General features: G+C 44.2%; 1 protein-coding gene across 2 annotated transcripts in view; it reads left to right on the top strand.

Annotated features, from left to right (window-relative positions):
- The window catches only part of SLC38A1 (solute carrier family 38 member 1), a 41,186-nt gene extending 16,131 nt beyond the window's left edge, over positions 1 to 25,055 (top strand). The window contains exons 3-17 of one of the 2 annotated variants that reach the window (XR_009745950.1): positions 714 to 789; positions 1,363 to 1,478; positions 6,370 to 6,443; positions 8,065 to 8,157; positions 8,471 to 8,552; positions 9,701 to 9,783; positions 10,640 to 10,698; positions 10,831 to 10,956; positions 13,165 to 13,244; positions 14,380 to 14,480; positions 17,658 to 17,776; positions 18,322 to 18,463; positions 18,572 to 18,669; positions 19,671 to 19,847; positions 23,053 to 25,055. Coding sequence is in view for 1 of the 2 variants with exons in the window: in XM_061467798.1 (XP_061323782.1) it covers positions 714 to 789; positions 1,363 to 1,478; positions 6,370 to 6,443; positions 8,065 to 8,157; positions 8,471 to 8,552; positions 9,701 to 9,783; positions 10,640 to 10,698; positions 10,831 to 10,956; positions 13,165 to 13,244; positions 14,380 to 14,480; positions 17,658 to 17,776; positions 18,322 to 18,463; positions 18,572 to 18,669; positions 19,671 to 19,769 (1,348 nt within the window). In the remaining variant the exon portion in view is untranslated. Of the gene's footprint in view, positions 1 to 713; positions 790 to 1,362; positions 1,479 to 6,369; positions 6,444 to 8,064; positions 8,158 to 8,470; positions 8,553 to 9,700; positions 9,784 to 10,639; positions 10,699 to 10,830; positions 10,957 to 13,164; positions 13,245 to 14,379; positions 14,481 to 17,657; positions 17,777 to 18,321; positions 18,464 to 18,571; positions 18,670 to 19,670 lie in introns of both variants that reach the window. The other variant, XM_061467798.1, reaches the window with a different exon arrangement.
- The last annotated feature ends 507 nt before the right edge of the window (positions 25,056 to 25,562 follow it).

The following is a 25,562-nucleotide window of genomic DNA, read 5'->3' as shown; positions in this document are numbered from 1 at the left end:
AAGTTCCCCACGCAGGACTTGTACCTGCTTGGTTTTACAGACAGTATAGAATCTGGGTGCTGTTACAGTCCCCTGTTCTGTGAGGGGGTCATCACCACTGCCCAGTGGGGTTGCCTTGGGACATTCAAGGCTGGCAAGGAAGGAAGTTATCAGACTGGAGCCCAGGAGTTTTGAGGCTGATAGGGAGGGGAAGAAGACATCTGTTTGGTTTGTCTGCTTGGTTCACAGGACCTTCAGGGACTGATTATGAGGGAAAGGGAGTGAATACATGACCCACTCGGTCACAGAATGGCTGTTTGCCTTATGAAATGGCGTTAGTAATGCTAAGCACATGAGCAGGGGTTGGGAGCAGGGGATACCTGTCATGCACACCTCTGCAGGACACTTGGAGAAGTATCTCCTATTAATGTCTCCGCAAGTAGATTTCTTTCCCATCCACAAAGCTGGTGCTGTTGCTTTACTGAACCTTCTAAAAGACTTACTCTGTATATATATATTTATTCTGATCTTATGCTCATGTTACCTTTATTGATGCCCAACATACACTGGTATCAGTGAAGCCTAATCTGGCTCATTAAATAATTATGAGTCTGACCTCCTTTCACATACAGTTTTTATATGTTGCGTATTTTGGAATCACATGCTGCTCACGGAATTAATGTGTTCACATTTCCTAAACACTTGCTGGAAATAAATCCTCTGGCTTCTTTCAGCAAGTTTATTTCGGATCGCGAAAGCAGAAGAAGTCTCACAAACAGCCACTTGGAGAAGAAGAAATGTGATGAATATGTAAGTCTCTCTTGCTGTTCTTTTCCCTGTCAAAGTGAACTCTATGTTGTGTGTATGAAGGGCCTTTAGACGCGGTCTTCGGAAGCTCTGGGCACACACAATTATAACAAACTCAAGTTCCTGTAGGAGCAGTCTGTGCTCAGCACTTTTAAATAGATAAATAAATAAGTAAAAATAACCCAAACAAACATTTTGGTCAAGTTGAGGCAAGGGAATCCCTCTGGCCTGTGTTAGGCAGAAATCCTAGTGGGTCCTTATGGCCTTACAATATATAAATCAAGCACCTAAGATGTTTCACAGGCATAGCAAAAGATGGGGTTTAAAACTGAAACTGTAGTATGAGTTGTATATTGCCTCCACCATTTATGTCAGCTTTCAGCAGTCAGAGTGCAGCTGTGACGGTGTTCAGAGTTGCTTTTTCCACTTTCAAACCAATTTTTATTAAGTCATTTCCGTAGCAGTAGTTACTTGTATCTGATACACTGCAATATATGTGGACTTTGAAGCACAGATGCATTTATTTCCCTGCTCCATTCCAAGCTGTTGCTGACATGTCGGTCTTTACTTCTCCAGATTCCAGGAACTACTTCTCTGGGGATGTCTGTCTTCAACCTCAGCAACGCGATTATGGGCAGTGGGATTTTGGGTCTCTCTTTTGCCTTGGCCAACACAGGAATTCTCCTTTTTCTGTAAGTATTTACTTGGTGAGTAGCTGATCTCTGTGCAGTTTCACTGCATTCAAAGAACATGTGTGCTGCCATCAAGTGGAGGGATTTACACTCCATCTGTAATCAAATACAACATTCAAGCCTGCAAGGGTTAGCTACAAGCTTTGGACTTTTTTTAGTCAAATCTTTTTTGGGGAAAAGCTACTACTTGTAATGCTGGAGCAAATCAAGTCCATGTTATTTTCTACCTGACCCTAGCCAGGGATTTTTCCTATGATCCATAAGCTACGCGTACATCAGAAATATTCAGTAGCAATACTTGCAATTGGATAGTACCTAGTTCTTAGTCATGTCACAGGTTCTCCAGAGCTTTCATCAAAGCATGATGCAATAACTAATTTTTTGAAACCAAGAAAAAGAATGAAAGAATGTTTATATTTGTTTATATGTTCCGTATAATATTTTCATCTCACTCCCACGGTTTCTTCAGTTTCTTATGTGAGAGTCTTTGAGAGCAAGCATAAACATAGCCAAGATTTTAGTATAAAAAAGAATTGAGGTGGAGTACTTAACTCCAGCAAAAAAGAGGCATTCTGTAAAGGAGAATTGTATAGTTTAAGAATGAAATGTTGCCAGTGGATGAGTAAGATGGTGTTTGTGTTATTCTGGATCGCAGTATGATACGCTTCATTGTGAAAAGTGATTGTTAAGAAATCAGTTGGGAATTGTGTGCAGGTTTCCATGATAAATGTTCATTGAAGGAAGAAATGCAGCTATTTACAGTCTTTGAGAAGTGTTCAACACAGTTATGGAGTTTACAGCTTACTTTTACGAGGTGTCATTTCTTGAATGGCAAATCTAAAAACCTAGAACTTTTGCTTTCTTCAGGGTTTGGGAAATATGAGCCCTGTCTATAGCAGAGTAGATGGCCAAAGTGGTACATATAGCCATCTGCTCTGGGGTTTTGTGCCCGGACAGCTACACCCGTGCTGCTAGTTTACAGTTTGCTGTGGTTGGGTGACATCCAGGAATAATCCAAGGCCTTAATCCATTTACATTAAGAATGTACAAAGTCTCATAATCATGGTGTCACTAAGCTAGGCTATAAAGTAGCTGGACTCTAATTTAGGTCTTTCTCATGCAAAGCAGCTGAGTTGATTTTATTTTTGCTGCTTTTTCTTACCCAGTGCACTAACCTGTATGTGATATTCCCTATGATGCTCTTGACAAGCACACACAGACCGATGGTGGCAAAAACTACTGTAACCAGGAAATAAAAGTTCTTTCTTTTCAGCCATGTTACCTCTTCTGTGATAATAGTGTCTCAGCCAAGGAGCACCCTCAGCTTCTCCTTCCTGCTTCAGTTTTCTATAATCTCACCCTCATCTCATTCTTCCAGCAGTTTTTCATGAGAGTGAAGTGAAATGTGTTTGCTCTAAACAATGTAAAAGGCAGTTTCTTTCAAGTGAAATAGATCAGACCAGTGATGCGAACACCAGAGGAACTTCTAGCATTGTGTGATGGTGACTGGGCTTCTCTTGGGCTGAGTAGTGAGTGTGTAGATCTGTACCACCACATTGTTCAAAAAACTGCCAACCCTGAATGTAGAGATTTTATACAGTAAACAACAGCATTATTCTCTACATAATTAACTGTGTGTATTAAAAAATGCATAATTGTTTTTGTTAGCTTTGTAATGCCTTTAGATCTGTTGGCCTGGAGGTAGACCAGCCTGCTGAGATCAAAGGTAAGGAAGCTAGCAGGACCTAACTGACCATTGTAGCAGAGCTTTCCCCTTTGAAGCCTGGGGATACAGGATCCCAATGTGGTGTCTGCAGTTACGCATGAAAGTTGAACTCCTTCAAATGTTCTTTTATCATGTGACAATCTCAAGAGTTAAAACTAGTCCATTGGTGGTACATTTTTTCTCACACACATTTAGTGTATCTTTCTCATAAATGTGTAGTTCTGTTGTCGCTATCACAGGTAGATCTTAGAACCATTTCTGCATTACAGGTGATTAGATTCCTAGCAATACTTTCATTTCTGCACATTAGAAAGCACTTAAATGCATTGTTCTTGAGTAGCACAGATGGGGAAGGTTTCTGTGTTGCTTTGTCTAGTATTGGCTTGCACCATCCGTGACAAGCAGAGGTGGAAAAATTAAAGGAGCATTTTCAGCACTAACAAAGCATACGCAGCCTGATTTCCTCTCACACTTTTTAGGCTCCTGCAGTGTGAATTATGTGCTGCCATGCATACCTGGATCGGATCAGATCCTATACTCTTGGCATAAGATATGCAAAATAAATATGGCAATGAGTATATACTCTTATATCCTATTTGCATAACTTGGTGCCATAGCAAAGTGTCATGATTTCAAGGCAAAACAAACGTGGTAGGAACTTAATCCCAGTACTGTTGATATCTACACCCTAGCCAAAGAAGAGCATCATTTCCTGTATGCAAAAGGAGAGAACACTTCGCTGCAGAACGATGGCACGAAAGGCTTGGGAAGTTGGGGATAGGCCAGGCCAGGCAGCGATGGCAGGAGCACTCCTTGCTGCCTGTGGTTTCATCTTGGAGAGCTAGGACCAGAGTGGTGGATTGTGCTGCAGAGACATATGGGCCAGCCGAGTGCAAGATCAGCTTGCCATGCCATGGCACTGCACATGGTCTGAAAAGCCCTGCTGAGGTACAGGACCTTGTTAGATGAGGTGCAGTATGAGACTACAATCAAAGTTTCACACTGCATTCTGCAGCTGCTTCTGCTAGGGTTGGCTGGAAGCAGCCATAAAGCCACAGCCAACTCCTCCAGAGGTGTAGGGCAGACCAGACCCTCTAGGAGGTTGTACAGTGGCAAACGCCGTGCTCTTCCACACTGTTCTGCACCCCATACCTTGTGTGGTTCAGAGCTGTTCTGTGCAATAGGGCAGGTGACTGCACAAGCCTCACAGGTCTTCTGCCTCTAAAGCCTGGGACTGGACAAGAAGGCTGGGGACAGCACAACCAGTTTCAGCTGAGCTGGTAATAGGGCAGCTGGGAGCAAACAACAGTGCCATTGCAGAACAGTTTGTTCTTCACAGCACTGTATGAATCCCCTGCCCTATACTGTTTATTCTGGATCTGCTGGGAGGAGGTGAGTTTTGCATGTGCTGTTCTCTTGCATAGCTGCCAGCACTTCTTTAAAAGTGGGCAGAATGAAAAGTACAGGAGTGCTTTGGGGCCTGCAGTGCGAGCTCCCCTGCTTCTGTTTTGAATTTGTGCAGAGCGAGTGGCATGGACATTATCATTCCTTTCCAAGGGGCGGTTCTGGCGAGAACATTCCTGTCCATACCACAGCCCTAACACAAACAAGGTTTTTATACAGCGCTAATGGAAATGCCAAGTGTCCCTGCAAGAACCCTATGGGGAGCTAAGGACAACAGATCAGATAAATACCTGGCTGCTTGGGACTGTTATTTTTACCGCTGCAGAAGCTCCATGAGCTCAGTGCCTGAAAAACGGGAGCTTTTAACATGGAAGTAAACTCGGTGCTGGCATGCGGAGCAGGAGCCATTTGGGGCTGGGGTGAGTCAGCCCAGCCCAGAGCATAGGGGAGCTGTGAGCACCATGCCTGCAGGCAGGCAGGCAGGGGTGTAACAGCTCTGCAGGGAACACAAAAAATGAAGCAGAGTGACCTCAGCCAGTGCAATCTCCCTTCCCTTCTCCACCTTCTGCAGGAGAAACACCCTTTGGGCTGTACAAAGAGTTGTTGTTACTGTCAACCATCGCTCTTTGTTGGCAAAAGAGCAGTTCCTCCTATCGCCTCTTTATGTTTCTCCCTTCTCTGGCCCCACGAAACTTGTGGGTCATTATTTGGCTCTAAAGTATTTCTAGTCTAAGCTAATAAAAAAGTGGGGGGAGGAGGCTTCTTATCCTGTTCTTTCCTATGAAAAAGATGTGTTGCTGCCTATCTATAGCAGCAGCTTGTTTTCTGTTAAATCTTAGGCTTGTTTTTCTTGGTGTCCTGAGAGTAGTTGTCATAATAAAGGGAGGAATTGCCAGCAGATTGTCTGAATGCTCTTCACACACATCATGAAAACATCATCAGGTCTTTGTGTGTCAGAGTGTAGGAGAGGAAAACACACATGGTGCTTGGCTCCAAGACACAGAGCGATGAGCAAATGTGGTTTCATGCACTTAGCCCCCGGCTCTGACTAATTATCATTTGTGCCAGCAAGTTCCCTACACAAACAATTTGGTCATTACTTCCTCCAGTTCTTCTACATGAAGTCAGTTTGTGGATCACAGCAGACCAGGAGTGGCATTAGTGAGGGAACACCAGTTGCCACCTGGACAAAGGATAAGCCTTTGGTTTCTGCCTTTATTCCCAAGGGAAGCCAGATGAGCCTTAACTCCCCTCTTCTTCCCCCTGCTTGTGCACTGGGAGGCACTAAAAAGCTATTTAGGCACCCTTTTGATAACACATGAAACATGCCCTGGGAACAGATGCTTCCATTTGGTATGGAAGTTCTTAAATAGACAACTTTCCTTCTAAATTTTTACCTGCTTCCAGAAAAAAAAAGCTTTAGAGTAGGTGGTGAGGGACATACCTGGCTCATCGCTGCTCTGACTGAATCTTAATTCCTATCTGATAAGACATCTTTATTTCTGCTTCTTTCAGTATAGGGAGATATAACTCACTGACAGGCTGCTCTGCTGTCTGACATGTGTGCAGGGCTTTCTGCCTGCACTGTGCTGTGGTGAAACTGCGAACAGTACGTGAATCACGTGTATTTTTAGGGCTTTTTGCATTGTCAGAAGAGTGAAAAAAAGTATCTTGGAATCAACGGGAATGTGACCTGACGTGAAATACTGCAGTGTTAGGGCTCAGCTCTTAGAGTAAGCTTTATTTTCTATTCTTTTGTAGGCTGCTCTTGGTTTCAGTGACACTGCTGTCTATTTATTCAATACATCTCCTGTTGGTGTGTTCAAAGGAAACAGGTAATTTAAGATGTTATTATACTATTTAAGTAGACTTGTAAAGAACAAGAGATAAAAAGTGCTCATATAAGGCCGGGTGCTTTGTGTAAGATGGAATTTCCATCGCTTTGCTGACACAGTGGAAAAGCCTAACACATTTTGTGTCAGAAGTCCAGAATTAACAAGAATTTATGACATGTCAATGGAGAACAGCATGTGACCGTCACTACAGAGGGAAGAACTTACTACAAGTGAATTTTGCTACCATGAAATGTTGTCTTCAGTGAGCTAGAAAGAACAGCTCACAGTTTCTTTGCATTACAAAACCAATTGCAAATGAAATGTTATGAATCTTTGCCTATGGTGAAGCTTACTGGAAATACAGTTTGTCCTTAATGGTTAGCATGAAATTCCTGATAAGCCTTTGTGGTATAGTGGGAGGTTTCCTACAACATAAAAGGGAACTGTTCCTCCAGAGAGAAGTGTTTCTGTAGGCAAAATACATTCTAAACACAGAAATAGGAAGTAACCTACGGTGTTACGTGTCACTGTGCTCAGAAATCTGGGAGACTCTTCCCTTGTGAAACAGTATCTGAAGCTAGACTTTTAAAATTATCTGTGCACAAGAGCACTGTAATATTTTACTATGTAATTTGGACACACATGAGTTACTGTAATAGCAGGTATTATGCAGCATAGGTTGCAACAGCCTGTTTAAATTAGGTGCCTATGCCTAATCGTGGACATTAGTGCCCTCTTAGTTCTCAGAATCTAAACCCTGTTTCTATGCTGCTGTTACATTTAAGCTCGAACCTTCTGTTTATACAAGTTTCAAAGCAGAAATGTCAGCTGTAAGGAAATACGGAGAAAACCAAACAATGGGATGCATTTTAGAAATCATCGTTACAGCGCAGCATCTGCAGTATTTCTCTCTTTCTGTTCTCATCTTCACAGTGTCCAGTTGTTTTCTCAGCCTAAATCACAGCGAAGCAGGAAAACATTTAAGACAAACTAATTAATAGAGTGGTTTCTCAAGCTTGACAGATACTGAAAAGTTTTAGTTATAATTTACACCTCTCCCTGCTCTTACCAAAAACATACCACACCGAGAATTTGCAAGTTAAGGCTTCCTCATTAGAAGTTGTAAATCATCCTGTAAACAGTGGCTGCCCTCATTTGGATCATTTAGTCAAAGCAAGCAAATTGCAGAATTGCAGTTACTGTGCCTGCTTTGGCCAGGCTACCAGTGCTGACTTGTGGATCTTACTGTACCAAGTTCTGTCTGTAGAGGAGGCTTTCTGCGTCACTGTCACTGGGGGCACAAACCTAATATCCCCACATGGGGATACCAGAACTTAACATGTTACTGAGGTATAGACAGACTCATTAAAGAGGTGTAAAAGCTTCGCTAAGAGCTTCAGTTTCAGAAGTGCCTGGTAGCCAATGATAACATTTACAGACGTCAAGACAACATTCCTACATAAGTTTCAGCCCTAGTAATTACGAGAGAGCTCTATTTACTTGCAAAAGGCAGATATGGCTGCACAGATGGATGGTTTTTTGAAGAGGAAGCAAAAGAGTTTCAACCGAGCAGTTGTCACCAGTGTATTTGTTACCTTTCTCCTTCATTCTTTAAATGCAGGCTGCATGGTGTATGAAAAGCTGGGTGAGCAAGTCTTCGGTACCCCAGGGAAAATGCTTGTCTTTGGATCTACATCTCTCCAGAACATTGGAGGTAAAGGAGATGAGGGACATTGAAAAACAAAACCCAGAAATGTCTTAATTTTACAGCTACCAACCAGTCAGGTTCCTCCTTCTCTCGGCGATGTCTTGGGATCTTCATGCTCCTCAATATCGCTGTGGCTAATGCTTTGCATGCAGCCTTTTCAATATGCTGTATTAGTGGATGATCAGTAGTTTATGGTCAGTTATAGTTTGGGGTCTTCTGTCATCAGACACGGATGTGGGAAAAGGTTCAGGATGCTTCTCTGTACTTGTTCCACAAAATACCTTACCTGTTTTCTAAACTGACTTTCTTCTTCCTCCAGCAATGTTGAGCTATCTCTTCATAGTCAAAAATGAGCTGTCTTCTGCCATAAACTTTCTAATGGGAAAAGAAGAAAATTTTTCGTAAGTTGAATTAATTTCGGTGGTTAGATTATAGGATTTAATGCTGTGTAGATAAGTTGAAGCATATGTTTATAAAAGCTTTTAAGTGTGGGATACTTTAGATTTGTCCAAGTAGATTTTCATAGGAATATCTCAGGGGGTTAATAAAAACCAAAACAACTCTGGGAAGGAAAAGAGGATGAATAGGAAATGGAACATGAAGTCATCAGTAGTCACTCTCTTTGCACACCAGATATTGTGTAGAATTGTGGTCTATACAATCCTGTTATCATAGGATCCAATCTTTCAGGGTTAGGCATCACCTTAAGATATTGGAAACAATGCATGTTTAAGAAATCTTGCATTTCCCTGTGTCCTTAGCATCTTACAGAATTTTGCCTCGGAAGCATTGTCTGCAGTATGAAATTCTCAGTACTAACATATGACAACAGTAGAATATTATACATAGGTTTCTGGCACTTACCACTCCATGACATTTACCAGCTTCTTTGATAAGAGGGGTGGTAAATATTCTTTTCACTGGGTTATATGGTGTGCTGTAGTACACAAGAAGAAAGCAGAGATCCCATTCCTCAGGCTTCCATACTAAATTGGACCAAGCAGTGGAAATAGGTCATACAGAATGTCACTGACACTGTCCCTTCTCCACTTTCTTGCTTTCCAGCAGGATTCAAAGCACTTGGCTAGAAGGAGATACATGCTTGGGCTGGCTAATGCATGCCAGCCTGAAGGAGCCTGGTTTGCTGCTCCAAACACATGCTCAGGTGGTTTAGCAAACGAATCTGGTGCCCCCCCCCCAGCCCCACTGAGCTGTATGTGTTGTCCTTTGCATGATCTTTCCTCGTCCTGGCAGGGTGGCTTGTATCAGATTAGGGAGGGTGGTAAGGTCAGCAGTAGGGTCACATTTTCCCTGCTGACTATGAAAATCTGCCGTACCTGAGTCAGAGCAGTGCCATGCTTTAAGGCCTGGATACTTAATGAGTCTACAGAGCTTAGATGTAGCCCCCTCATCTCTCCTTTTGTAGGAGCTTGTAGAGTAAGGAGACCAGAGGTAGTTCTGTAACTGCAGCAAAGAGGCTGACTGAGTGTGAGGAAAACTGAAGAAGATTTAAGTTGTGCTCATGGGTTCTTTCAATTCTTTTATACAGGGCATGGTATGTGGATGGACGGATTCTTGTTGTCACAGTGACGTTTGGTATAATCCTCCCTTTATGTCTCCTTAAGAACTTAGGTAAGATGAAAATGTCATTGTGGGAATAAAATAAAGGAGCCCAAACATCATGCCATTGGGCAGCCACACTGGCAACTCAACTATAATGAAAAATAAATGCTCTCATTGTAATCTTAGCAGCCATCCTGGTCCAGGAATAAGCTGTGTTTAAGCATCTTGGAACAAGTAAGCCTGAATTGAACTCGGTATAGACCAGCTTTCTCCATACAGCTGTGGACATTTATTTCTAAAGTTACAGTTAAGAGGGTCTTCATTTTATAAAGCAATTCTGTTTTATGTGTGCCCTGTAAAAATAAGTTCACAAAGCATCAAAATTTTTAGTGGTGAGGTTAGTTGGAGGCACTGGGCTTTGAAGATAAGTATTAAGGATTGCATTTTCAGATGTGTTTGAGTTCACAGAGATGCCAGGAGGTACACAATGTACTTTTTAAGACCGTGTAATAAGTTTTGGCACTGAAGTCCTGTTGGGATCTTCCTCCCCAGAAAATAACCCACATTCAGCTGACGTGGCTCGTATCAGGGAAGCTGGGTCACATTCTGATTGCAGTTGCCCATTTTCAGGTTTCTTTCAATTATCACAGGCCCTTTCAAAAGTAAAAGTAGTTAAACTGACGTAAAGATGACCCTCAGGAGGTCAAACCAGTCAGAGAAAAGCTCGGGTCTGTCTGAAAGCCACAAGGCTTGAGATACGGGAGACTCCCACCCTGACAGGACATGGGTTAGTCCTCCCCAGAAGCTCACGATACATATTAAATGTATAACAGATTCAGACTTCATGAAGCAGTAAAAAGAATTAAAACCCGAGATACGGGTAAAGAAAATAATTTTGATGAGATTTCCTTTTAATTTCTTTCAGGGTATCTTGGCTATACCAGTGGGTTTTCATTAAGCTGCATGGTATTTTTCCTGGTAGTGGTAAGTTCAGCTTGCTTTCTTCATTGGATGACGGTCACTTGATAGGGTACTCACAGTTCCCTCATGTTTTGATTTTAGTTTGCTTTTTATTAGTTTTTCTTAGCAATTAACTGTCTTCCACTCTTATTCTAGGTTATTTACAAGAAGTTTCAAATTCCCTGTGGTGGAGTGGAGCTAAATGCAACATCATCTATCCTATCAAATAGCTCAGCATATGACAATATGTGTAAGCCAAAGTATGTTATCTTTAATTCCAAGGTATGTTTCTTTTTATAATACTTATTCTTAATTCACATAACATATGCACCTATACCTCGTGTTCTTAGTCTGCTCAGCATCACGCTGGGCCTGATTCTCCATGCTTCCACTCGTGCTTCTTGCCCAGTCTTAAGGCGATGCCATGTTGAACGTCCCTCCTTGCCGTCTAGCTCTCCTCCAGTAGTAGATTTGCCAAGGCTTGAGCCCAAGCTACCACCAGACAACTAATGCTTTCTTTGGGAGAGTTTTCCTTTCCACTGCTTCTCACTCTCCCTGCTGGAATTGCGCCTTTAGGCTGTAGTAGAGCAGAGGCTGAGTAAGCCATTCCTGCGTCCAAAGCCCAGAAGTAATCCCTCTGTCCTTCTGCAGACAAACCGCTCCTTTGTGACAGGGTACATGTTTCTGTAGACATACAGTGAACTGGATTGCAAAAAGGATATAATTGAAAGCTAATCCAGCAGAAATTTGATTGCCTTTCAGCTGGATGCTTTCCTCCATCACCGCACAGCTGCAGGAAAAGCTGTGCCAAGAGAATGTGAAACAGCAACTGGCTGTAGCTGTGGGAGCAGGAAGGTTGCTCCTGCCAGCTGTGCCAGGGCGCAGTGCTCATTAAACAGCACCTTATCCAGCAGGGCAGGTCCCCATGGTGCTGCAGGCACATCCATAGGGAATGCACACATACAGCATATGCATGCAAAGTTTAATGTTTTCTAAATTAATCCTACCAGCTTCAGCTGAGGAAGCCAACCCAAGCACTTTTCTTTAGTTAGGGATAGCAGTGAGCCCAGATGCAGCATTATGGACTGAGAATTAGTTAACCTGGAGTGCAATAGCAGCTTAGGTGTAGGTATATACCTACATTGCCTACATATGTATATACAGTCTATACTGTATACTATATATGTATACATAGTCTTCTCCTGCAGTGTTAGCATTTGACTTGGAGTCAGTGGAGGCACATGGGAAGTACCAGTTCACCTGAACTGGGCGTGCTTGAGCTGAACTCTAGAGATTTGCCCCTGGGGCCAACAGTTTGCCAATCTTTGAGCGACTTTGGTGTCTGAAAGGAGACAGTTTCACAGAATCAGAAGGTGGCTGATGTTAGCAGGGACCTCTGGAGGGCCATCATCTGGTCCAAACACCCTGCTCAAGTAGTACTGCCTTGAGCCGGTTGTCCAGTACCACATCCAGGCAACTTCTGAGCATCCTCACGGAGCATGCAATGAGTGAGGAAGAGGAGACAGCACAGGCCTGGATGAGGCAGGACAGCTGGAAAGCGACCGGCGTATTTACTGGATGTGTCAGGCCAGGGGCATACCCCAGGATGGCTTCTGTGGGAAGGGGATGCCTGTGACCAGCACGAGTAGATCTCAGAGGGCTGGGTGGAGCTGCATGTAGGTATGGACTCATTTTGTCCTTGCAGGAGGACCTGTTTTTCATGCGATCTGTGTTCATACCCATTCCTAGGGGAGAATGGAAGTGCTTGGGCACTGAGATCATTTGTGAAACTTGGCTGTGTGCTGAGGACTGAAACCCACTCAGGTTTTTGGTGGAGAAGGGGGTGAGGTCCCCCCCAGAGGCCTCCTGCACTTCCTGGTGACGTAACGGTCTCTCTCTTTCCCCAAGGAAAAGCATGCTCCCTCCACAGCCCTCCTAGCCCTTTTGTTGGCCTGGGAAATGAAGGGACTCAGTCTGGTACCTTGAAATATCCATTTATTTGTAAGTTCTGCATTCCTGTTCTCTTTTCTTACAGTCTGGATATGGGCTTCCTCTTCAGGACTTCAGCCTTAGCACCACGGGTGCGCGCCCCTCTCCATGCCAAGGCAGGGTAGCGTGGCGGTGACCCGCCATATGTCCCTTGGACGCGTGACACTGTTCTAGTAGTGCTGGCAGTAGCTGGGCAGGGAAACCCATCCCAGGGAGCAAAGCCAGCGGCTGCGTGGCATCCAGCGCTGCGCTCTGCGAGCAGACTCAGCACTGTGCTGGCGCGACCAAGGAGAAGGCTTTGTCCTCCCGTTGAGAGCGCGCTGCTTTCCATGCTTCATTAAACACACGCCAATTGACAGGTCTTCTGCCTCCTCTGAAGGCTCTCAGCGTTGGGTTGAAGAGTCCAGAGAGGCAGGAGCTGAGGTAGTTGAACACGGATTGTGTCTTCACGCCACTGGGGGAAATGCTTCTTAACTTTTCTCTGAAATTCTCTCTGAACAGACCGTGTACGCTTTGCCTACCATTGCTTTTGCGTTTGTGTGCCACCCGTCAGTCCTCCCGATTTACAGCGAACTTAAAGAGTAAGCCTTCCTCTTCTTTTCTTTTCCCTGTTTTGAACTGCTTTACATGGAAAACTTAAGCGCAGAGGTGCTCTGAGTCATTCCTGCCATTCACAGGAGATGTGCTTTAATAACACCCGACAAGCCAACAAGCGTGGCTGTCAGATAGGAAATCTGGCCCCCAGGCGTGCCGCTGAGGCGGCAGGGAGGGAGCCTGGGGATAATGCAATACTTTGGGAGTTTTCTCTGGAAGTACACGGCAGCCTGGTGGGGAGAGCCAAGTCATGCCGGTTGTTACTTGGCACTGGAGAGAGGCGTGTGTTCAGCTGATGGTGTTTGTTCCAGTGCAACTAAAAATGTGTTGTGGTAGCAGGAAAAACAAAGTGCTTTCAGCCTCCCCTGTACTAAAAGACCTTTGCCAGCACGGCTGTCTCACTGACCTGCACTAGGCAGGGCTGTGGGGACCTGGCGGCTAGCCCTGCTGTGACACTGCTGGTGGCACCAGGGGAGCGGTTGGGTCAGTCAGACCCATGGATGCCCTCAGGTCCCAGCCACTTGCTGGGTGCTTGGAGTATCAGGTGTCTTCAGCAGGTTCCCAGGTGCCTATTTAGGGCATCCCTGTGGGAATTTAAGTCAAGTTTAGGTACTGGAGTGTGAATATTTCAGAACAAATATCTAAAAATGAAATGTTTGCATTTAACCTATTTTAGGGGTCCACAGTGGTCTGTATACATTCATGATTTGCTACCCATAGGGACACAAATGTTGCTCTGCAAACATTCAGAGTGTATTTCAATCCCCTCTGTATAATTTTACTTCTACTTGATTTTGACCTGTTTATTTAATTACTGAAGTGTTTAAGGGCCATCCCTCTCTAATCAGCTTCACTCTTCACTGTTTAAGTGGGTATGGTCTGGGAGCAGAGACACAGAGTGGACTCCCCATCTCTTGACTTTAGCCCCAGGGAGGGTCCATTTCCCCAGTACTTCTCTTTCTTGTGCAGCTGTCAGTGAATTCCTGTTTTAAATGAAAATGCATTCACAAGTCTCTCCAGAATTACTACGTTTATGCAGAGGCTTAATAAATTTTTAAACAGCTATTGAAAAATCCAGCCTAGCCATTTTTATGTGTTCTCTTTCTTTTCTTGTTTCTCCAGCCGTTCGCAGAAAAAAATGCAGTTGGTTTCAAATATCTCATTTTTTGCCATGTTTGTGATGTACTTTATGACTGCCATATTTGGCTATTTGACTTTCTACGGTAAGTATGCAGTTCTTTACTGATCCAAGTAGAAAGGGAATACATGTGAAATCAATAGCGTATCCCAGCTGGAAAGAAAAGTCCCATCTACTTGCATTAAAATACTCACTCATAGTTTTCCTTAAGGTTTTTATATTGGAGGTACAAATCTTTTCCTCCTTTTTCCCTATAGATGAAAAGCACAAGTGAAAGTATTATTTGCAAAAGTCATATTCAGAACATGAGGGAGAGATTGGTTTAACAGCACTGGGGATTAGCTGGGCCCCACTAAGATTTTCATTCTGAGGTCCTCACCTGAATGTTGTGTACACTGGAAGTGATTGAAGCGTGGCATATCTGCGTAAAATGAGACAGATTGGAGAGCAGGTCCTAGGAAATGAGCATCAAATCAGCCATCACAGCTTTTTTATGTCCTTATTGATGCTTTTATCATAGAGGTGAAGAACCAAATGTTTTCCCTGCGTCCCTAGAGCTGACCCCTCCAAGCCTTGATTAAATAAACTGGCAGTGAAGATGAGGAAGCTTTGAGAGTTGTCCCAGCTCAGCTGCCATAGGATGGTTATTTCAGTGTCTGAGACTTGTGCCCTGTCTCTTTTCATGCATATCAAGTCATAAATTACGTTGTATCACTAAAGGATACAACATGTATGCCCTAAAGGCAAAAGTCTTAAGTAAAGCAGGATAAAATATGAGTGTTGCCCAGGAAGCTACTCCCATGTCCCAGTATAACAGGAATGTCGTAAAGTAGTGTCTGTTTTCCATGAGCCATTAAGGGGTTACAAGACAGATGACAAAGCTGATGTTTGCCTTTTACCTCAGAATCACCAACAGGTCATCAGTCTTCTCCACCCTATTCCAAGTAACGTTTTTGTTACGATCTCCTCATTCATGATACCCTTCCTTGTGAGCCACGTATTGCAAGAGAAAGAAAATAAGCAAATATGAAATGTGGCATTTTTTTCTCCCCAAAGGTGTACCTATCTCATCTTTGTTTTCTCTCATTCTGACGATGAGGCCTTGAGTCTGCATGCGTTGAAGTAACTCGAGGTCACCTGTTCTAACTTTCCCAATACAACCGCAAACCCTCTGCAAGTGACAACCACAACAGCCGTTCTCATCCAACTGCTCCCATCTAACACGTTTTTGTAGAACCGCATCAAATTAGCAGCCCCGGGGAGCAAGTGGGTGTAAATCAGCACGGACCCCTTCGCTTTGGCAGGGAGGAGATTCTGATGTGATTGCCCCAGGGATCTGAGGAGGCAGATCCGTGGCGCTCCTCTCTGGGAATCTCCCACACCCCTCAAGGACGAGGGTCTGGAGTCCATGGAGGAGGTAGGGGCTGCGTCCTTCTGGCCCTCCCGAGGGGGAATGGCGGAGGAATCCCTGGGTGTCTCGTGTGCCTCTCCCCATGTCAGGCGTCCCCGCTTCCCAGCACCAAGAGCCTGCGGGTGGAAGCTGTGCGGCTCTGGTGCAGCTTCTGCAATGGTCAGTGCCATGGCAGGCAGCGAAGAACACACTGAGGGAATACAGAATTCCTCCACTTTGATCCTTCTTCCCCTTCAGACTGACGAGACCTTACCTTTCATATGTTCACTTACAGTTTTCTAACCCTCTGCTCTACCCTTACCTGGGTAAGAACATTTTTTATTGTGGCCATTTCTTCTTTACACCAATAGTACTTGTCTGTTTGCTGTGTTCTCGAAAGTGTTGCAGTGATGACTATATTTACATTGCAGAATTACAGAAAAGAGGTGTTTTTCTTCCCCTAAAAGGTCACAGTGTGGTTGGGCTCTGTGGTGTATCTAGCTGAAAGGAAAACAGACCTTCAACTGTAAGCCTTGCCCTTCACTTCCTACCTGGCTGCAGTCCGTGAGCGGTACAGAAGTTGCAGTCTGTGCTTACAGGAGCAGAGTAAGCTCTGTGTTGCAGAAGCTGTGCATGTGCCCGGCTTGAAAACCCCACTCCTAATCTGCAGGGAGGTGGGAGAGTGTTTTCTTTCTCCTGGTGGGGATTCAAGCACTGTGTAGGTGGTGTTGACCTGTGTAGGTGGTGTTGACCTCTCACCAGAAGGGTGTCCTGGGGGGAGCGCAGGCATTTCACCGCAGGACAGATCCCTCTGCCTCCAGGAATACATGAGGTTTGCCAAGTGCCAAAGATTTTAAATCAGACGTGGCTGCCGAGTTCACTTTAAGGACTTTGCTTTAAGAGCTGTTACGTTTTACCAGCAGCTTTCTAAGATTAGCAGTCAGAAACAAAACATGAGCCTAAAACGGGGCAGCGAGTATGTTTTGTGGTGTGCTTAACAGCCTCCCCCCTTAGGTTATTGCTCCTAGATATCTGAAAGTTGCAAAGCAAACACATAGGTCCCTCAGCAACTTGGTTTTCCTGTTGGTTAGCACACACAGAACCGTTCTGTGCTATTTACCGCAGCTGCAAGGAACCATTTTTGCAGGAGGTTGTGTTAAAACACTGCCAGTGCCTGCACATTAGGCACCCCCCGTGATTTGTCTTGGCTGCTGGGGCCGAGCTGCAGGCACTGCTGGGGGGTGGCAGGTTCAAGCGAAGAAACCATCAGGGCAGCCCTCACAGGAGCTGCTGAGGGATTTGAGTGCAAATGTCAGAGCATCCCACTGAGAGCTGACCCCAGATAGGCTTTGTTCTTGGCTGAGAACAGGGGCACTGCTTTTCACTGGAGGTTTATTTGCTGTTTAGATTAATTTAGCTCAAAACCTTGTGGTTTATATTAAGTTCAGCAGTTGCAGTGCATGTGGTTATTTTTATATCATTTGAAACTTAAAAAGAAAAAAAGCCCACAGAACTAATTAGAAATAGCTTATTTCACTTTACTTATTTTTTCATATATGTATATATGTAAGCAAGCTTTTGTGTACGTCTCACTGTTGTCTTTCCTACAGTGAAAATTACCTTAGGCTTAGGCATGTGCTGTCTTGAATTAAGATGCATTCCTAAATCAGGCCTCCAAAGGATTAATCTGGAATAATGGGATCATTGGGATTTGGTTCAAAGCGCTGTTTTAACTCAAGAATGTTTCATTCCATACTCTTTTTGTTCGCAGATAAATCACTTGTTTTTCAAGAAGGCTGTTGTTAAGCAATGAATTTTGTGAGCAGATTGCCTGTTTGCTAGCACACACTTACCTTACTGTCTTTCCCATAGACACTGTGCAGTCAGATCTGCTTCACAAGTACCAGAGCAAAGATGACATCCTCATCCTGACCGTGCGCTTGGCTGTGATCGTTGCGGTGATCCTCACGGTGCCGGTGCTGTTTTTCACTGTGAGTAAAGAAGCTCCACACGGCTTGGCGGTCGGTAACAGCTGTGCGCGGTGCGTTACTTCAAACCACAGATCAGCAGTTGCTGAGACAGTGATGTGACAGCTGCAGAAGGAGCTTCAGCCTGGATCAGTCTTTTCCCACACCAGACTCCCAGCAGCTTCTGGAGAAGTTCTCCCTGCAGGAAACAAATTAATCGCTTTTTGGTCTTAAATCTGTTTTAAATTGAATCCACAAGTGCCTTCTTTTACTCCACATGACTTCACTGGAGCAGGCTCAGAGGTGAAGTTCATTTTTAAGAGCAGAAGGATCCCAAAGGCATGTTGGAAAGGGAGTACTATCGTGCTGCAGATGCATGTATACCTACAGTTTGAAATACCAGATTGATGTTAAGGATTTTTTCAAAGGATGTTACATCAGAGACCCCAGAATTTCTGACAGGTCTATGCAGCACTTGTTGGCACATGAACCTGTTAAAATAAACGCAGCAAGCTTTGAATTGACTTGTAGAATATTCCTGACAGAGAACTGTTTCTCTCTTCCTACAGGTGCGTTCATCATTATTTGAGCTGGCTAGAAAAACAAAATTTGACTTATGCCGCCATGTTCTGGTTACTGTTGTTCTTTTGGTTATCATCAACCTGCTAGTCATTTTTATCCCAACCATGAAGGATATTTTTGGAGTTGTAGGTACAGTATCCTGGTTTTGTACTACTACTAAAGGTCTGTTGCTAATCAGCAACACAATAATTAGCTGTGGCTGACAGCTAACAAGACTCATGTATTTGAATTTTGCAGGGGTCACTTCTGCCAACATGCTGATCTTCATTCTTCCTTCATCGTTGTATTTAAAAATTAAACAGCAGGATGGATCAAAGTTGACTCAGAGGATTTGGGTATGCATTCCTTTCCCATCAGCGCAACTCCTTCGTCTTGTCATTGCTTGTAATGTGCTAGATGAAAAGCGTGGTTGACGTTACTTTCCCTCCTTACTTCAGTCAGTTGGCACCTGTGCCTCTTGCCCTTCCCCTTTGCTCACCCTGCAGGTCTCCCTGTGAAGGGGCCATACCACGCCGTGTTCTGGGGGACCATACCTTGTGTTCTGGGGGACCCTTCCCTGTGCAGCGAGGGGCTCTCTCCCTAGCTGGCAAGCAGCAGCTCTAGCTGTCAGCAGGGTGCAGATACCCTTCCAGCTGGGCTTCAGCAAACCTTTCAGCCCAGCAAGCTTCCTCCGTTTGTGTGTGCTGATCCAGAAAGCGTGCAAAGCACTCTCTGGTATTCCACGTGGTTTTAATGGACCTCAGTCAGACCTGCGGTGCTTCCAGCAGAAGCAGCCAGCTGAAATGCTAGCCCTCTGGCATGCATGAGCAAATGGGAATGGCCTTGGAAAGATTTCTTATGCTGTAGCTGAAAAGATGCACCACTCGTGTGTATTCCCAGTCTAACAGTATGCACTGGAAACATTGTAAGGTCAGACCTTCCTGCTCTGAGCAGACAGTCATGTCTCACTTGTGGATCCATCCACAGACTCCAAGACAGAAGGGATGAACTTCAGTGGACACATACTGGACACGTATTGGATTCTTCCAATGGGAAGAGTATATGTATTTCTGTGAGGCTTTGCAAAGAGGAGAACAATCTCACTTAATTCTCTTCAGGGATGATCAGTGTTTAAGAAGTGAATTGAAGGGAGAAAAAAGTTGGGTTTAGTGTTCAGCGAGTAATTATTAATGATGCTAATCTCTTTAATTATCTAGGGGTCTTGTCTCTACCAGAAGTGCCATCCCCTTTTAGCTGATAGCTTTGATACCACACCTTGTAAATCTCCTTAAGTTAGTATAGTTGAATTAATTGTCTTTTCTTGTAATTCATTAATTTTCTCTCCTTTTTGTTGCAGGCTGCTCTTTTCTTGGCACTGGGGATATTGTTTTCCCTAGTGAGCATTCCCTTGGTCATCTATGACTGGGTGCAGTCACGAGGCACTGAAGGCCACTGAAGTTCACCTCCTGAGGACACCCCTGTTTGCTACACACCAAAATCGCAACCATCCGTTCTGTTATCTATCCCACCTTTTGTGAGTTCACTCAAATCAAATCCAAATAATGATTATCCAGTACTGAAAATACTGTTAGAAAACAGACATGTTTTCCTATCACTCTGTCCCCTAGTACTGCATTATCAGATCAGCACTGAGTCTGTGCTAATTGTCTGTACCAGAGCACTGCTTATAGGAATTCACAAGTAATTTGTTTCCCCTGTTCCACCCATGAACTGCATTGTTCCTTGATTATCCTTAGCCTTTCAGCCATGAGCTCTGCTCTTTTAGAGCAGCAGTGCCTGTTGTTATCAATCCCAACTGGAGTGATGTCCGTTCACACCCTTTCCCTCCCATCTTTTAGCCAGAGCTCTGCTCTCCAACTGTACCCATCCAGTTTTTCAGTTTGTTGGTTTGTTCTGTTGCTGTTTCATGCTGTTTCAACCCTCACTGGATAAAGTGTAGCATTCTGGATATGTGCACAAAAAACATTATGAGAGCATAAATGAGTGTTTTATAAGCGTAGGTCCTAAATTTGGTGCTTCTCTCTGATGTTCTGGTGGGGAAACCAGCCCCAGGGCTTGGCCCCTTTGTGGTTTTGGGGAGCAGACCTGTATGTGTGTATGTGTCTTGTAATGGGGTGCGGGGAGCAGAAGAAAGATGGCCAGCAAGGTGTTCCCTTGGCACACTTCAGTTGAAGCCTGACCAGAACTAGACTTTACCCCAAACCAGGAGTACTTGAGCCGAATGAGAAGCAGATGCTCGTATATTTCCATAGGAAGTCTGTGCTTTCTTCAGCAATAAGCTGTTTACTGATGCCCCACATCCCTCAGAAAAAAAGAGACAAGCTCCAGTTTTATCAAAACCTACGCATTTAATCATACCTCATGTCTTTTCCATTCTGGGATTCATGTGTACATACCTTATTGAGATAGGCTCCTCCATTGTGTCTTACCCTCCTCCCACTGAAGTCACAGGGGATTTTGACAGCAATGGGAGCAGGTTTTGACTCACCCTGCCAAACTGCTGGATTTCTAATGGAAATCTGTAACATTTCTTTAAAAAAAAAACAAACAAACACTTTTTATACTTAAAATGTTTCATTTACATTTCTCATTGATTCTCCATAACAGTTAAAGACAAGACATTAAAATTACTACTAGCAGGAACACTGTAACTTGCATCTGTCGTCCACAAAATAAGCGTTTGCCTAATGCCTTATAGCTGGTGTAGAGAACTACTTGTAGAGACTCAAATGCTAAGCAGGTGATTGTTACCCATCCTGAGCAGACATCTTCTGTTAGTGCACTGCCAGCAGCATAAACGTGTTCATTTTGTGTCATTCACCACGTGAGCTAAAAAGCGTCTCAAAATATGAACCCAGCTCCCACTGAAAGAACCGATGGCTAAAGGGAGCCCTGCTTCGTGCCTGAAGGCAGAGTGATGCCCTCGGAATGCTCGAGCCATACCTGCCAGTATGCAGTGACCCTCTTGATCCCAGTAGCTGGTTCATTGCCGACTCCCATTGTTAACTGTGGAAGGAGACTGTCATCAGGTGTGGGGAACCTGTCATTGCAGCTTGCTCTTTTGAAGGTTAGGGATGAAGAATCTGGGATCTTGGGATTTCTGTGAGCTGTTGAATTGCCTCAGTTGCCATGCCTTGTTCTGCATGGCCTGAAGTCACTGAGAGACCACAGAGCACTTCTCAGGACCTTGAAAGTTGGCTTCTAAGGGTAACATCCAGAGAGGTTAGTTTGGGCCTTCTTTGGAATTTGGGCATTGAGATGCAGAGCATTCATGCTGCCGAAACTAAACCTAATAAACCCAACTTGTAGATCTGTACCTCAGCTTAGGCAGCGAGGTGCCCAGCTCTGCCAGTACTCCACTGTGATCCAGAAATAAGGCAGAGCGGACTCCACAGGCTGACCAAGTCCTTGGGAGTAGCCCAGCAGCAAGAACAAAACTCGAATTCTCCTTCTTTGGAGCAAAGTGACCTGGTAGACTCCAAAGTGCAGGTTCTCCCTCCTGGCATTCAGACTTTCACTGGCAGGCTCCCAGCAAGGTCTCCAGTGCAGCATCCTTCCTCCCAGGTATCCCACAGCCCAGTATTTATCACACAAACCACTGGGCTACATGGGACCCCTGAGCTAAGGTCCTGAGCTTTCCTGCAGCTGGTTTCCAATTGCCTGTGGTGGTGCATGTCATCAGTTCTCTGTGCTGACTCTTTATGAGACTATCCCTGCCCTTATTCACGGAGAGGTCCATGCCACAGCCTATGAGGCCAGATATTCAAGCTCTGGAGAGAAGAACCTGTGCTTGGTTCCCATCTCCTTGCAGCTCATTCCAGACATCTTCCGAGCTCAGGATGTAAGTTTGTGGCTCCCCTCTTGCAGGCATCCAACACTGGTCACTGCAGCAGGAGCCCAGCATCTCACTCTGTTCTCTGACTCAGCTTGCTGGGGTCGCATTTCAGGTTTTGAGGTGCCTTATAATCTCTCTGGATCTTACCCTGAAAAACCTAACTCAGACCTGAGAAGGCTTTACAATGTTATCCTCAAGATGCTCCAGGCTTTCCTGCTTTCTCCCCTCTTCATCCTTCTGCTACTGATTTATGAGCAAAACAGCTCTGTGCATCAGGGGGTTGTGAGAGAGAAGATCCTGGGAGCTTCAAGTAGCCTGGGTATGAGCTAGAGGTCTGATCTGCTGCACGGGGTCCCAGCAAGGTCACAACTGCAACATCTCCGTCCCACAGTCCCCCAGGCGGTCCATAGACCCTGTTTAAAATACCAACCATTGAGTTTTGGCACCCAGCTTCCTTCGACTTGAAGGGCTGTTTGGTGACTGATTGCTCCTTGCATCTTCCCAAATTTCCTCAATCACTATCCCTCTCTCTCTTTGCTATTCTGCATTCTCCTTTTTCCACGTTTATTTGTATATGGGAGTTTTACTGGATAAATAGGGAGACGAATGAGCTGGGTGTGTGCATAGAGTGAAATTACCCAAGTTACTGGACTATCAAAGTATATCTTAGATACTGAAAAACAGACACCCAAAATATTGAGTCTTTAAACAGACTTTGTTTCTGGGTCTCTGAAAAAAAAAAATCAAAAAAAAAAAAAGAGGGAATTTTGCTGAGACTGATTTACTGGCATCATATTTATAGATATTTATGGAAAAGAATCATGTGTTTATTGATGTCTGTGGTAATGAACGTGAAATAACGTGCTTTTTGTTTTCTCATCAGGTTTATACATTCTTAACAGAATGCAATAGACCCTGCTGTAACTGTCAACATCAGTGATGGATGACAATATTTGTATGAGGTTATCTGTAAAATGTACTGCTGTTATTCAGTTCATTTGGAATAGTGAACTTGTAGCCAACGATGTACGAGTCCCACATTTTAGCTAGGATTTTAAGAGCACAGTGAAATGCTGTAGGAGTTTCTCTGTTGTTAAATTAATAGGATCCAGAGTACCGTATCTACTTAGTAGGTGGTAGCATGCTTTCTTTTCATAGAGAGTTTATCACTATTGTGAGCACTGCAAATGTCATAGACTGGATGGAAAATTGCTCCTAATAACTACAACAAAATAGTTTTTAATTCTCGTTTGCGTAATAGCAGCAATTCAGTGGTAAGGAACAAGGAAGGACTAATTAGAAGCAGGGGCTCCTAATAAGATCACAGGTGTTAATCCTACACTTAAAAGACAGCCTTGCTGCCTCTCCTAGTCCACAGCACATTGCAAAGAAAATAGTCATGAGCTTAAAGCACCTTGACGGTTGCAGAATACAGCTGCCCTTCTCTGTCCAATGACAAACACACCTAGTAAGTAAAACACAGTAAATGGTTATTTGGGAACAACATCTCGGGAGCAGTGACCTTTCTGGGTGATGCTTGCTGCTGGTCTGAGGGGCCAGTGCCAAATCCATGTGCTGGCACAGACCTGTTAGGGCTGACATGGCCTGAGTGGTGCCCGGCACAGGGCAGAGAGGCCAGTCTCACCCTGAAAGGTCAGGGATTGGGATGCCCATCCACTCCCGAGGGCTGCTTTCCTGAGCCACATACCACCCCACAGCTTCTGCTCCGTTTGCAACAGGTCATGTGCAAATGCAGGTTGGATGATAACATAGGTTGAGTCTGTACATCTGCCTTACAATGCATAAGCACCACAGCTCTCTCTGATATCAAGTATTAACAGTAACAATTAATAGTATCTGTAGCTTATCTTTAAAAGAATAAATTTCTTTGCTTGAACCTTACATTAAGGCTAAAGAGCATCTTGTTCAAAACAAAACTCTTTCCATGTGGTGGTATCCCACCTCCAGTCCTACCGTCCCACCCCAGTGCCTGTAGGAGAAAGGCACAGCAGAATGTACTCAGCTCTGTCAGCAGCTCCACGAGATGCTTTATTGCCTGGTGCCAAGGTGCTTTCTTAAACAATTCCCCAGAGCCCTTGGCATCAGGAAGATCCTTATTTCCTATAACGTACACAAAGAATGTTTTATTTGTATCTAATGTAAGGATTTCTGTAACAAACTGTGAAAAAAAAAATAAGAAAATGAATTAATGAAAAGTACAGGGCTGGAAAGGTCTAGAATTCACAAATTGTACACATGCCTGTGTTACTGAAGACAAATCTATGCAGTTGTGTTGTATTGTAGGAAGTTTCATTTTTATGTACATATATATATTGTAAATAAATAGGATGCTGTATATTTTTGCAGTTGTTTATCCCCTATGATATACAAGTGTTGAGATAGGCTCTGCATATTACAAATAATTTTAATAGAAATACAAATACTTTAGCTTCTGAATTAGCAAAATGTGTATCCTTTCCTTTTCCCAAGAGATCACACGTTAAATCGTAAACTTGAAGTTATAATTACATCACTAATGTAACAAGAAAAGAGAAATAAAAGCTCCAATGAAATTGTTAGGATTAATTCCAGTGCACGACTCCCTGTTTTCTCAACAGCAAGTTAGCCAGTCTTCCTGCTGGGTAAAATATCTCCCTTGTAAAGGGCCCCTTTGGTACCCAGATACCTTTTACCTCCTCAGATGAGGTTAATTGGTAGTAAAGTACTGAAAAGGCTTTATGAAGAAGCCAGACCAAACTGCAGCCAGCAGTTTGACCCAGCATTATGCCGTGTTGTAGCCAGGCATGTATTTAACGGACTCGTACAAACAGAAGTCAGGGCAGGACTTCTGCATTTCCATTTTCAGCCACCAGAAATGCCTGTAGTCCAGGAAACAAAGTACTACAAGCCAGGGGTGGACAGCGGCCGGGGAAGTTTGTGCCGTTTCTAGCCCACTCCCTTCCTGCAGAGTCCTGTGGCTGCTCCTCTGCTGCGGACCCAGGCACGTGGCTATCACACAACCACAACACCAGCACCTGAGGATGACAAGAGCATCCCCAGCCAGGGATTGCTGGAGCATCCTACCCTATGAACAGGCAGAGGCCAGTATTTTGGCTGTGGGATAGCTGCGTGTCCAGGGATGAGTATGATGGGAGGGGATGGTTGTGTATGTCCTGAGAGTGCCTCTGTCAAGAGCCTTGCATAGACTTCCTCGCTGGCAAAGCACAGAAACATGTTTTTTTTAGGATTGCTGAAATACAGAGGTTGAGAAACGCATCTTAAAATAATTGTATGTTTTTTCCATGTTTATATTATGGTCTTTGATGAAAATGAAACTTGAAATACTGTTTGCTTTTACTGTGAGCACAAATTTGAGGAAAAAAAAAAAAACCA

The sequence above is a fragment of the Pezoporus flaviventris genome, unplaced genomic scaffold (assembly GCF_033815535.1).
Source record: "Pezoporus flaviventris isolate CSIRO_AGI_PZ_B2104156 unplaced genomic scaffold, CSIRO_AGI_Pfla_v1 ptg000045l, whole genome shotgun sequence".
NCBI lineage: Eukaryota > Metazoa > Chordata > Aves > Psittaciformes > Psittacidae > Pezoporus > Pezoporus flaviventris.
This window is presented reverse-complemented; position numbering and strand designations above follow the sequence as displayed.